The 14012-nt window shown below is 35.3% G+C and overlaps 1 protein-coding gene across 1 annotated transcript in view; it reads right to left on the bottom strand.

The window, feature by feature from the left end:
* Positions 1-14012, bottom strand: part of LOC150106158 (epithelial sodium channel subunit gamma-2-like) — a 109410-nt gene that overhangs the window by 26265 nt on the left and 69133 nt on the right. Inside the window, exon 7 of the mRNA XM_090394634.1 lies at positions 8598-8703. Within this exon, the coding sequence (XP_090250760.1) occupies positions 8598-8703 (106 nt within the window). The remainder of the gene's footprint in view (positions 1-8597; positions 8704-14012) is intronic.

A 14012-nucleotide genomic window follows, 5' to 3' on the forward strand; every position in this document is an offset into this window, starting at 1 on the left:
TTATTTCAGTGAGCATCGTCTTGTTAAAAAGAGAAAATGGTCAGTGTTAGAAACACTACGAAGTACGAAGCATTACATTATCCTGAATATTCAGTTTCCTCTCGAGTTCTTCCACTTTCATGGCTCGAAAAACAGACTCCAAAACCAAACTAGGAAAAACAGGACGATACCTTCAGACCGCGAACTCCGGATTCTATAGTTGGGTTCACGCACTCCGATAAAAGAAGCTCACAGGACTTACGCCCAAACTCTATTCGGTGTAGCATGATTCTTCGCTCCATAACACAACTTTCCAAGATACCACGTCGCACTGCACACTCTCTATGTATAGGGCTTGAATATTGCGGTCCTGTCATGAAAATCCATCTTGTTACCTTCCGTTCTGAAGGTAATAAGATGGATTTTCATGACAGAACCGCAAATATTTGGGGTCCTGTAATGAAATTGGTTAGAGCATGTTTTGATTAGAACAAGTTTTGTAGACTCATGTTCTAATCAAAGCCCTGAATTCACATTCAATGCATCCTCCGACGAATCGCGGATTTTGCATATTATATTTCGTAGCACCTTACGATCACCTTCGGTGAGTGTGATGGGTGATCCACTGCGGGCAGCACTTGCAGTTTACTCCTGAGCTTCCATCTCAGCATAATTTCACTGATTATTGTCCTGGGATGGTCCAATTTGTCGAACATACAAGCCTGCAACATGGCATCCTATCACGATGTCTCTTTCTAACTCCGTGAGGTCCATGAAAGACTAAAGGAAACTGGTCATATGCTTATTTAAACTAAAAAATTCAAAAGTGTCACTATAAAGGAGACGGATGAGAGGGGGTATGGGAAGGTCTGGGAAGAAAAAAGGTAAGAGAGAAGAAGGATATGGGAATGTGAAAAGAGGAATACATAGACGAGGAGGGAGGAAGTTGGAAAGGCCTTAACTAATAATTCCTCTTTTCTTACTCAGATGTTTAATGCTTTCACGTTCAGTCTTAGAGTTCTGAAGGATAACTACCGTCACAGAGACAACCGGAGCCCAGGTGATGAACCCGTGGATACTATACGGATCACATCTCTGATGAGGAACTGATTAAATTCTATCGCTCAGTCTGGGATGCCATGCGATTTGCTACTTTTAATTGAAGTATTTCATCTCCAATTGGTGTCTGCCGTCGATAACTGTTCTAGGAGGAGGAGGAGGAGTCTGGAGAGGCACCGCATATAGAAACATTCACACACACTTTTTAACTGCCTGGAAAGTTTGAAGAATGTCCGAAGTTGTGGTGATGTTGTTATCGCGTTCATTGATGATGTTGATTGTAGTTCGCTCCTGTCTGTACTCTGAAGAGCGTCTCTTATGAAATGCGGCCGATGTCCTCTCCTAGTTGTTGATGACGGTTTTCTCCTCTCGGAAGTTTACGAAGCAAGGGGTTAGAAAAGGCAGCAGTGAGTTTGAGAACTATGATAATGAGAGACTTCTCAACTTTCTAGAAATTAATTGTTGTCAGGAGAATCTGACAACAATTCTACACTCGACGGAAGTCAGTGTAAAACTTTCTGCTGTAAATCAAGACAGAGACATAAAAGAATGTTGTTCATTCTGTAATCCTTTCATAGTATTGAAAGATCCCTTCTTTTTTGGTGATTTTTGAAAATGTGCTGCTTTAGTTCCGGAAATAATCAATATGTTTATCGGTACTCAGAGATTTGAGAAAACAAAACACTATGGAATACATTTTGAGTGCGTACTAACACTGAAATCTAATGAAGATATGAAAAGCTTTTTGAGGAGTAATCCTACACTGGGTAGCAACCGCTGTCATACGAAAAGAAGCTGTGATGCGGGAAATTTCGAAATTTTCAAACATAACAGAGGTTCTCACCATCTACACAACACACATTCCGATTATTTTCTCAATAATCGGATTGTGCGTAATTTGTGTCACTATGCGTATATTTAAACTATTGTGCACACGCCGATATTTATGTGCAATCTCTGATTTTTAAATGTATACAAAAGTTTACTGAGATATTCGTTATACTTATATAGAATAGTTTTAATTATTCTTTAACTCACGAAATTGTTAACTTTGTGAACATATTATAGCTTCATTTCACTGACGTTAATCGCAGGAAAGAATTGATAATTTGCATTGGTTTCCCTAATATTGATATTTTATTACTTTTTCAATCATATTCGTTAGTGACTACAAATTTATTTGATTGATGCCAGTTACAAGATGATGAATGAAGTAAATACAACTGATTCATTATTAAAAATTATGAATAAGTTTTTAATTTCTTTCAAATTTGGTTGATTATGTAAACACTGCACCATAACACGTATAATGTTGGGAAGCCAAATTGGAACTACAAAGTTAGTATATCATTGGAACATTTAGAGAATGGAGATGAAATTCTGATCCAAACGCTTTCAATATTCAGGAATACATTTATTATCAAAATTTTCATTTCCCTGGAGGAATGTATTAGTATAGAGAAACAAAAAATGAAAACGAAGAAAACGAAATGAGGAAAAAATGCATGGAGGATGATGGATATGAATCTTCCGCGTATCGAAGCATACGTGGAACTCGAAGATCCTTCTCTAACAACTCAAGAGAAGAAGAACCAATCAGTACAAAATTTAAGCAATACACAGAAGAAAAATTTCCCTTAATTTCCCTCAATTCAAGATCAACGAAAGAAAAATAATAAAATTAATCCATCAACAATGAAGATAAAGAATTCGAAATCTGATTTCGTTCTTTTGTGAAGAACGATTTTAGACGGAAAATAAGAACTAAGTATATTCTGTCCTCCTCTGCCTCGCTTCCTTCAGCTTGCGGGGATTCCTTTCTCAAAGTAAGAAGTATGGAATCTTCTGCTAAAATATTACAATAGCCTAATGTAACTCAATTAAACGTTATCACCGATATTAGAACAATCAGTACAAAGCGGTACTTTAGTTTTGAAGTTTTCTAGCTGCGATTTCCACCTGAGTAGTGGTTGTTATACAGCCTGAAGGTTGTATCAGAACAACCCTCTCGGATTTTGGTACAGATCGCGACATCTTCCTTAGTAATCTACTTAAGCACGAGGAATACTCAACAAGAAGAGACCTTTCTTGGAATACTGTTTATGGGAAACCTCCAGAGCACCTCGCAAATGGCAAATGGAATTCAAACACCAGCAAATCCTTATTTTATGAAATATTGTCTACGTTTTGTATCTCATACTTTCTATTCAGGCATTCTGTGGATCAGCCTGCGGAAATGCTTATCCAACAGTTCTGACGGAAGTGTCATTTCTGCAGCCTCCCCCCCTCCCAAAGTAAACAAAAAAATTATGTGTATCATAAATGAAATAAAATATCACACCTGCAACGTGTGAAGGGAGTAGCCGGTAACCATCATTCTAATACATTTCCACATACAGAATAACATTTTATATTCTATAGCCCCCTACGTTGCTTCCTTAAATAGAATATGACATAAAATATTTTGTATCCTACTTCTTACTACCAACTCTCTCTCTCTCTCTCTCTCTCAGTTTTTGTCTTACCAACCGGCTCCTGTTTAGCAATGTGCCAATGAGACTATCCTCTATTCTCACCAAGAACAGAATACAATCAGTATGCAAGATATGAAGGAGAACAACATGACAAAAGATAAAGTGGTAAACAGAATATGAGTGGTAAACAGTGTTCTTTCTCAGATGTAGTGGTATGTAGGACGCTAGAAATAAGTGCTCTTTTACGGGAAAATATTCCGGGTAAATCTGTGGACTGTTCAGGATACCTAACCTAAACGATCGTCCACTGAAACGTAGTCGAATGTGCTACCTATCTGAAATTGTGGTCTGGTAAGATAACGTCGCTCTTTAGTATTTCGTCGCGTGTCTATATCTGTGGAACTAAATGGGCAGCTCAGTAATTTCTGCAGTAACGAGCAGCCTACATTTCAAATGCGTTAAGTCTGTTTTTGTTATGTCGCTGGAAATTTCTAACTATTCAGAAAGTTAGTCATTTTATTATATATTTCATTAATTATTGAATGTTAACCATTCATTCTTTCTCAATTTAAATGTCCACCCCATTACCAATGTGTTATCTGTGGGATGTGTGACCCCTTATTCTGGGTCTTAGCAACATGCTAAGACCCTGAATAAAGTGTGATCGACAGTATGAATTCATCATCAAATTCCTGACATGTAACCTCAAGGGGTGTTCAGGATATTATAGTACTACTGAAAAATTTACATTATTACTAACTTCCTGTCTACAGTTTTCCTCCAAATCAATCTGTTACCTCTCAAGACTCAACATTATCAGATCTTATATTTGTATCTTCTAAGGCACTTTTCACCTATCAATCCATTTATATCTTGGTCGTCCTCTGTATCTTTTTCCTGCCAACCTGGCAGAGAACACTCGTGTTGCTAATCTTTCTTTTCCCATTCTGTTTAAGTGACCATACAGCGCTGAGATTAGCTCTACTAACACATTTTTGGATGGTAACAATGTCAGGTTCTATCCTAATATCCTCGTATGTAATGTGATATTGCCATTGATGCCATCTGTTCATGCCCATAATCTTTCTCAGGATTCTCACATCTGCGGTCTTTAGTCCTGCCTGTTTTCATTGTCTTGTTATCGCTGACCTTCATACTATATCTGTTACAAAAGCTATCCATTTTAGTCAGGAAATCTTTCAAGCTGGTAGAGGATTTTTTTAGAAGTATAACATCATCCGCATAAATTAAAGAGCTGACAATAACATCTCCAATTTTGATATCAGGTAATACTAATTTCCTTCATAATCTGAGTCATACAGATAATGAATAATGAATAACAGAGGGAGTAACGTACATCCTTGCACAATATAAAATGGTAGTACAGCATGCCAGTATTACATTGCTTTCTGAAATTGAAAATGAGACTAAATGTGAAACTATTCAGCAATTGGTTACGAAATGAAAAAGATAATTGGAAAACGAAAACTGTTCATTGGCAATTAAAATGAAAATTATTAAATTTTCAATCAGCTATTTTTGAAATTTTTGAAAGATCAATTTGGTAAAGATGAAGACGTTGAAATTGGTGAACTCAACATTCGCGATACCTTCATTTCGTTGAAGAGAATTTAATCAAGTTATTCTTTGAGCACGTAGAAAATCAGATTTTAGAAAGTGAACAAACTATAAATTATTATTGTTAATTAGGTCAGAATTATAGATAAAATTAAGAAACATTTATTACCATTTCCCAGGCTTAAATGTATAGCAGACATTCAAGACATTATCTCGAACAATATTCGAAGAAACAGGACAGGGAATTCTGACTAATTCCTCCCCAGAATATGTTGATATAAGAAAAAACGCTCTTCACCCTGAAAGTGCGTTCGACTGTGGATAATCAGCAAATAGACTGAGAAAATTTGAATAATATTTCTTCTCAATTATCTGGACTTGGACAACAAGAAAAAGGTCTACTCCGGTTTTTCTGATACTCAGCTTTGAATTTATTTTTGAATTGAATGTATAACTCAATGGTTAGCGTTTAACAATTTAATAACATAACATAAGTGACCAGCATTCCTAATATTTGCAGAATATTTAGAGTAACATTACATGAATTGTCTAGATGCTTTGTGAAAGAAAGACACTGCGTTAATTTGGTCGTAAGATTATAAAAAGAATTGTATTTTTTGTTGATCCTAATCAAAAAGAAAGCACAGTGTAGAGACTCGTAGGTTTTCTTTTTTATATTGTTGTGATGGAATAAACCCAAGCATATGCTTTTATAATTTATACTTATTGGTCGATACTCACATAATTGTTATTTGATTTGATGATTTTAACAATAATCTGCCCTTTTGTCAGTGTAAATTAATTAATATTAGCTTAGCTGTAACTATTATAATTACTAGTAAATATACTGAACGATTTATCAGATAGAATTAATCAACTGTACGTTTACTTACAGATATGTAGACACACACACACACACACACACACACACACACACACACACACACACACAAAGAGAGGCGAGTTCTTACTTATCCAAGTCACTCTGAGGGCACTCACTCTATAATTAGTTGAGAAAGTAATACTCCAGTAGAACGCTTGTTATCCTTTCCACTTTTTCTTCTCTGCTTTTTGCTATATACTACGGTGCTGTTTCTTCCATCCTCCTCTTCCTCCTCCTCTCTCTCTCTCTCTCTCTCTCCTTGTGATTGTGCCACATACTGTATTTCTATCCCTTTTTACCTGTGCTTTACGTATGCATGTTCCTGACAGAGACCTTGCTCTCTACTAGCTTTCCAAAAGGAAATTTGATTTTTTATGAAATTTACTCATAGGGGTGTTCTGACCCTACAATTGGATTCCATCCTCTCACTTTTTCCCTTTTTCTATCTTTCTGTTTTTCTCTGCTTCTCATTCTTTATCTGTCTCGTTTATATTATTCTATATGTCTCTTTTTTTCTTTCCTCTCTCTCTGTCTCTCTTTCTATCTTTCTCCATCTTAATCTCCATCTTGACTTTAGAATTCTTTCTCTCTTTTTCTATCTTAATCTCCATCATGACCTTAGAATTATTTCTCTCTCTCTCTCCCCCTCTCTCCCTTGCAGCCAATCTTTATGTGTGTATTTTTTCTCTCTCTCTTTCTAGCATTTTAAATCTCTAGTATATCCCCAGCCTTTCTCTCTATCACTCTCTATCAGTTCTCTCTCTCTCTCTCTCTCTCTCTCTGTCTCCGTCTGTACAATAATTACTCGCGTATATACGTACACGAGTACTTATTGCCAACGAGTAACATCATTTTACTCTTAAAAATTACACTAAATGTTTAGAAATGAAATAATTTATATTATTTTACGAAAACTGTATGTATGTATGTATGTATAAGAATAAAAGTAACGAATACTTAGCGAGCATATTAGTAAATTACTGCGATCTGAATTTGAAGAATTTTACTAGCAGAAGAGGAAGAATTGGAGTGAAGAATAAAATCAAAAACGAAGCAAAAAAGATGTTTAGAAATGCGCTGCATTTGCAAAACCTGGTATGTTTGGAGAAATAGTAGATTTTGTCTTGACTGAAAGTAAGTACGGATTTTAGAATTCTTATCTGACGTCCTGGTTGGCTGAGTGGTTAGCGTATCCTCTCTCCAGACAAAAGGCTGTGGGTTGAAATCCCGCCGTGGGCATGGATGTTTGTGATTGTCTGTGAAAATACTAGTAGTGGTTGTGGGCTTTAGATGGCGTTGGTAGATGATGAAGTGAGTGACGGTTGATGGAGTGGTGGAGACGGAGAGTTGTAGAGGAGGTGTCCTCCCTCGACGAGTCTTTGGACTATCTGGAGGTGTGACGTAATAATAATAATATTTCAGATCAGCGTTTCTACTTGTAATTACGACCAATTAGAAGTTCAGGAAGAGGCAGCTAAATACGCACTTTCGGTATATTATTTATCTTGAATGTCAGCCTTGTCGGTTTCCTTCAGGTAAACCCTTTCATCGCAATATGAGAACGAATATGTCGCCTTCAGCTGAAAAGCCGGTAAAATGGTTCCAGGCATGCTTGAAGACATTCCAATCGAGGTCTTTATAACAGAGCTGTAGAGATACTGACCAAAGGTTAGGATTGATCAACAATTACTTATAACATGATGGTAATATGCCGTTATGATGATGTCGAATATGTTGATTCTGAAAACCCAATATTCAGTTTAGAACTATTGTAAATGATTACTGCTTTCATTTATCAGACAGTCATCTCAATATGTTTTAGAAATTCAAATTTCTGGAGCGGAATTTTGGATGAACTAACTCTATTCCTGCTTGCAGTACTAAATTTCCGTAATTTATGAAATTTTTGCTATGTGGGATTGATATTAAACAAAAACGTAGCACAAAATATAGGTTGCGCAAAGAATATTTTAGGTGAATTTTCTTGCAATGGTGAGAATGAGCAATATTTTATTTGTGCAGTTCAGTATACCTTAGCAGCAATTCTGGTTGTGAAACATAAGTTGAGAATTATATTTCCCAAAGTTTTTGTCTTCTGCTTTGTTATTATAGTAATGAATGCTTTAACTATCTCGCACTTTCGTGCATATAATACTCATTAACCACCATTAGTTTACATGGGTTTACGTGGAATTACGGAGTGAGTCCTAAGTTAATCATCATCGTCAAATTCCTTATATGTACCATCAGGGGATGTAGAGTTATGATAGCACTACACGAAAACTTTACACCATTACTAACTTCAATTTCTACGTTTAATATGCGATATTTACACGAGAGAACTTTACTTCATGAAAGAATCGCATATTACGAGTTTTGTAAGTGTAACTCTTGTGAATTGTTTCATAGGAATAGCATTGAAGAACTGTTTGGTGATATAAGTGATACACGCAGTATTTATCTCGGTTACATTCTGGGAGAAATGTACATTAAAATAGAAAATAAAAATGAAAAAGAAATTTAAAAATAAGTTTTTCTTGCTCTGACCTCTGTTTTGTACATTCGCATTTAGACAAGGATTCTGATTTTTTTAAATATGACATCAATTTCAGATAAGAACTTACCGCTTTGATTACCTCTTAGGTCGGTGTATGGAAAATGCCACCCATAGACCCTGCAATTTGGATTTGCCGCTAATTGTCTTTCAACGTAACAATTATGATAACAGTCCTGAAATACAGTATGAAATATTCATCTCACCAAAATTAGATACTACGTAATACTTATATTGAAATATATTTGAATTTCAATAATAATGCAAAGAAGAACATATTGCCACCACAAAATCGAAGTTACCAAATGTCATTTGTTATCTGAGCTTTGAAAAACTCGAGTATCATATTAAACTGTCCATAGTATATACTATATATTATAGTACAGCATATATTATATGGTATAAAACTGATGTCCAAAACTTACGACAAATATATAACCGCCCCGTGGGTTCAAAGTCTTTGGTCAAAGTTATACTTCCCCCATAAAACAGAATTTGAAAGAAGAGCTAAAAAACTAGGCATCTCCAAAAATGTTTTTTTTAGTTATTTTTTATTTTTTATTTTTTTATTTTAACATCTGTGAATGTTGTTAGTTTAACAACGTTCACAAATATTATGACGAATTAGAGAGCTGGATTCTAGAATCTAAGAAAATCGTTCTTGATCCCATCCGTAACAATAGCAACCTGAGCTATAGTATACCAGACTATCACAGCTCTGCCAATCAGTACTGGAGGTCGCCAGACCTTACACGCACTCATGTCCATGACGCTGCAGCGATAGTTCTTTCCTCCATTTAATCGTTAACCTCTGTTGTTTAGAAATCAAGTACTTGTACAGTTCTCTCTGTTATTTTTATGTCCTTCTTCCCACATCTGACGAAGTCTGTTTTCAGTAGAAACTAGTCATGTGTTTTAATAAAGTTTATATAAAGTTTTAAATAAAGTTTTAATAAAGTATATATATATGTAGAAAGTATTTTTCCTTGAGTAAAATACTAGCTCGGTATCTTTAACATATATATATAAATAATTGGGGCAAAAATCCAAGTCACACCTCTTTTTAGTGCCTCTGGAGACCCTGGGTAAATTCCAAGTAAGCTATCGTGACTGGTAAAACATATTAAGGCCAATCACCCAGTATGTGGATATTAAATTATTACGAAAGGAAACGAGATAATATCAGCTACTTTCACACAGACGTGTGCCTCAACTGCTGATACAGTTACTATGCATACCAAGGTTCGAAGCCTTACAGGAAGTTCTTAGTTGAATAAAGGTAAAAGGAAGTGTGACCAAATTAAATTATGGAGATCTAATCTTATCTTCTCAACATATAAAGTACCGACACTCAATAAAACTGCAAAATTTTTTAGCTACTTAGAGGAGCAGAAAAAGTCAACATAGACATAATATGTACACAAGAACATAGATGGAGATCTGACAATCATGATGTGAATGAAAGATCATCAGCTGACAAAAAATGGAGATTTATTTATACCTCAGAAAAGAATGATGGTAGTGGAGTGGCTGGAATAATGCTCAAGAAGGAACTAGCAGAAAACGTTACGTTTTCTGCTTAGCAATTTTTCAATTGATGTTACATCAATTGAAAAAGTGTCTGAAAGAATTCTCCTCATAACTATAAGTGCCAATCCAAAACTAATAATAACCACATATGCTCCCACAGAATGTGCTCCACTAGATGACAAAGACACCTATTATAAAGATCTTTCTTAAACTGTCATGATCATCCCAGTTCACAATGTCACACTCACTGGTGGTGATTTTAAAGCCCAAGTTGGTAAAGACATTGCCAATACTACTAAAAATGTGGGGAAATACACTTATCATGAAACCACAAATAACAATGAACAGTCTCTTATGAACTTCTGCAATAGCCGTAACATGGTAGTCACCCAAACCAAATTTCCCCATCCAAAAGGAAGACTATGGACCTGGAAACATACAAATGGTTCTCATTCCCAAATAGGCCACATACTAATCAATGGAAAGTGTATCATATTAATCAAGAACTGTCGAGCATATAACACGGTTGAACTAAACTCTGATCACAGAATAATCAGATTAAACTTTAAACTAAACTTTAAACTTTCACATTAAACTTTCACTAAAAGCCTCTAAAAAAACAAACCTGAAAAGAAATAATACAACTGGAACAAACTAAATAACCCACAAATTGCAGCATCTGTCCACTGCACATTAGAATATAATATGGAAAACATTCTCAAAGATCCAGTTAATGAAAAGTATAAGGATATCATTAAAGCAATAAACATAACATCCAACAAAATTCATGGAAATCAACATTCAAAAGGCCAAAGTATTCTCAATAAAGATAAACTAGACACTTTAAATGACAAGGTCAATGAACTAATGACCAGAGACAAATAAAATCAAATAAATCAATACTGTGAGAAGCTTGAAAATTATAATAAAACTGGGGATACTAAAAACACTTTTCAAATGATAAATTATATCTGTCACCAAAAAACAAAAAGAAGTGCAAATATTGTCACACATGACAAAAAGGGTAGGCAGCTATCAGTGAATTCGAACTTGATGAAAGAATGGAGAAACTACTGAATGTTGATAATCCCCAACGTTCAAGTCAGCTAGTGGACCTGCATCTAACCCCTACTCTACCAATAACTTGTGACGACTTCACTGAAAAGGAAATAAAAAATAGCAAAGGTCGAACCAAAGCAGGAATATACCCAGGGATTGACGAAATTAGAGCAGAAGCTTTCAAAAATGCTGAGTATAATACATATTCCAATCTCCTTACCATAATGAATCAAGCTTTAAACACTGGAATAATACCTCAACAAGGCCTTATTGTCCCTATACACAAAAGGGGCAGTCTTAATAGAGTGGATAACTACAGAAGTATTACTTTGCTATCACCCACAGTTAAAATCTACAATGGGATGATACTCAATAGAATAGAACGTTACTTAACACCACTTTTAAGAAAAAATCAAGCTGGATTTCTTAAAGAAAACGATGTACAGTAGAACAGATACATTGCATCAGAAGAATCATAGAAGGCTCACGTGATAAAAACTTACCACTCATTTTAATCTTTATAGACTTCAAGAAACCCTATGACTCCATTAATTGAGAAGCAGTGTTTAAAATACTCAGATTCTACTGTCTACCCTCAAAACTCATACGAGCAATCTAAGCGCCTTATAAAGATTACAGTGCTACAGTAATCTTTAAAATAGAAACATCCGAATCATTTCCAGTGACAACAAGAGTCCTGCAAGGTGATGTAATAGCACCTTATTTGTTTTTATTATGCTTGGACTACATTTTCCGGACCATCAACACAGAAGATCTTGGTTTTAACATTAAAACATTCACCTACACCGTGCAAATAATTGATCTTAGCTTTGCTAACGATGTTGTACTTATTGATACACAACCAACAATTGCACAAAAACATCTCAGTCCACTAGAAGCATAGGCTAAACTTATTGGTTTGCAGATCAACATTCAGAAGTCCAAAGTATTCTCAATAGGTTGTGAAAACTTTATACTTCATATCAACAATAAACTGTTAGAAAGAGTAAAGGACTTTCAATATCTTGGATCGTACATCAGCAATACAGAAAATGATATCAGAAAACGTAAACAGCTGGCTCTAGTCTTCAATCATTAGTATCATTAAATACAAAATTAAGACTGTACCATGCAACCAGTAGATCTATCTTCTTGTATGGTTCTCAAACCTGGACAATAAGAACCAATAAAACTACAGATCTAATTAACTCCTTTGGAACTGCATGTCTCAGACTGATTCTTGGATACACCTGGATGGACCTCGTCACTAACTCTGCTGTGCTAAATCTGGCTACGCAAGAACTACTTGTCAAGTATAGTAAAAAACTACAACTTAGATGGCTTGGCATCAACTTAGACATCCTGAAGTCTCGCCCTTTTTGGAATCCCTCATCCTCTACAAAACAGAATTATATATATATATATATATATATGACAGATTGATCATTGACTCGGTTAACAAACATAGTTTTACGAAACAAATTGAATGACTAGAACCGAGATTTAATTAAAAAGGTTTTAATATAAACACACTACTAGTTTCGGCCTGTAACAGCCTTCTTCAGGTGACATTATAAAAGAAAAAACACTAAACATTGAGGGTTAAAAGACTATGAACATCATAGACAGTCTTTATACATAATTAGCATTAAAACGTTGTAGTTGTATTTGAAGCTGTTCTTTCATTTGTTGCATTGTTGGAAGAGTGCGTGCTTGCTGCATCACGTGAACGCCAGTACATGATTACAGCTGAATGACTATCCGGGAGGTTGTAGCTTAAGTTGTTATTTAGATGAACAGGATTGAAGATGATTTCTCTCGATTCCACAATTTTTCTCTCTATTTCGTCACTGCAACGGAAGATGTTTGTAGATTTTTCCCAGCAGACTTTGTGACTTTGGTTATCATCATTAGGATTAGCCGAGGAGAGGATATGACTTGATAATGCACTTGCTCGCTGTCTCTTGTAAGTAATGTCTCTCACGTGTTCTTCCATACGCATTTCGACAGATTTGTCTGTCTGCCCGAAATAAGGAATATCGCAGTCACATAATATTTTATATACGCCAGGGTATTTGAGTTGATGATGACAAGGTTTTGGGTGGCTAATTAAGGAACGGATCTTTGGAAGTGGAGTGAACAAGGTTCTGATATTGTATTTTTTAGAACTTTTGCTAATTTATGTGAAACAGTACTTATGTAAGGAATAGATATATTGCTTTTGAATCTATTTGTTTCTTCTGAGTGATGTCTGGGAGGATTAAGAAGGAATTTGTTAATGATTTTCTTGGAATATCCATTAACTTCGAAAGAAGTTTTCAGATGGTTTATTTCTGTAAGCAGTTCATTTGGATCATCAAGAAGAGAACGAGCTCTGTGTCCCAAGGTGGAAATTATTCCAAGCTTATGAGGAGGGAAATGATGGGATTGACTGTGCAGATATCTGTTGGTATGTGTGGGTTTTCTATATATCGATATTTTTAGTTTACCAGCAGAAGAGCGAGTCAGTTTGATATCAAGAAAAGGCAAGGAATTATCCGTTTCAAGCTCAGCAGTAAACTTAATACTTTGATGTCGGCTATTGAGATGTTCGAGGAAAACCATAAGGGATTCATGTCCATGGCTCCAAACAATGAAGACATCATCCACATAACGTTTCCAAACTTTAGGTGTTAAAATAAAGGAAGAGATAGCCTTGGTTTCAAAATCTTCTAAGTAAATATTTGCAAGAACAGGAGATAAAGGATTACCCATAGCCAGTCCATGATTTTGTTTGTATATATTATCTTGAAATTTTGAAGTAACCGGAGCTGATGCAATGTGTAAGCAAGGCTAACATTTTTTTGGATAAGTTGTCCTTGAGTAATGTTAGGATATCAAACTGATATCATTTTGA

This window comes from Typopeltis vanoorti, chromosome 6 (assembly GCF_054136105.1).
Source record: "Typopeltis vanoorti isolate ZY-2024b chromosome 6, IOZ_Tvanoo_1.0, whole genome shotgun sequence".
NCBI classification, from domain to species: Eukaryota; Metazoa; Arthropoda; class Arachnida; order Uropygi; family Thelyphonidae; genus Typopeltis; species Typopeltis vanoorti.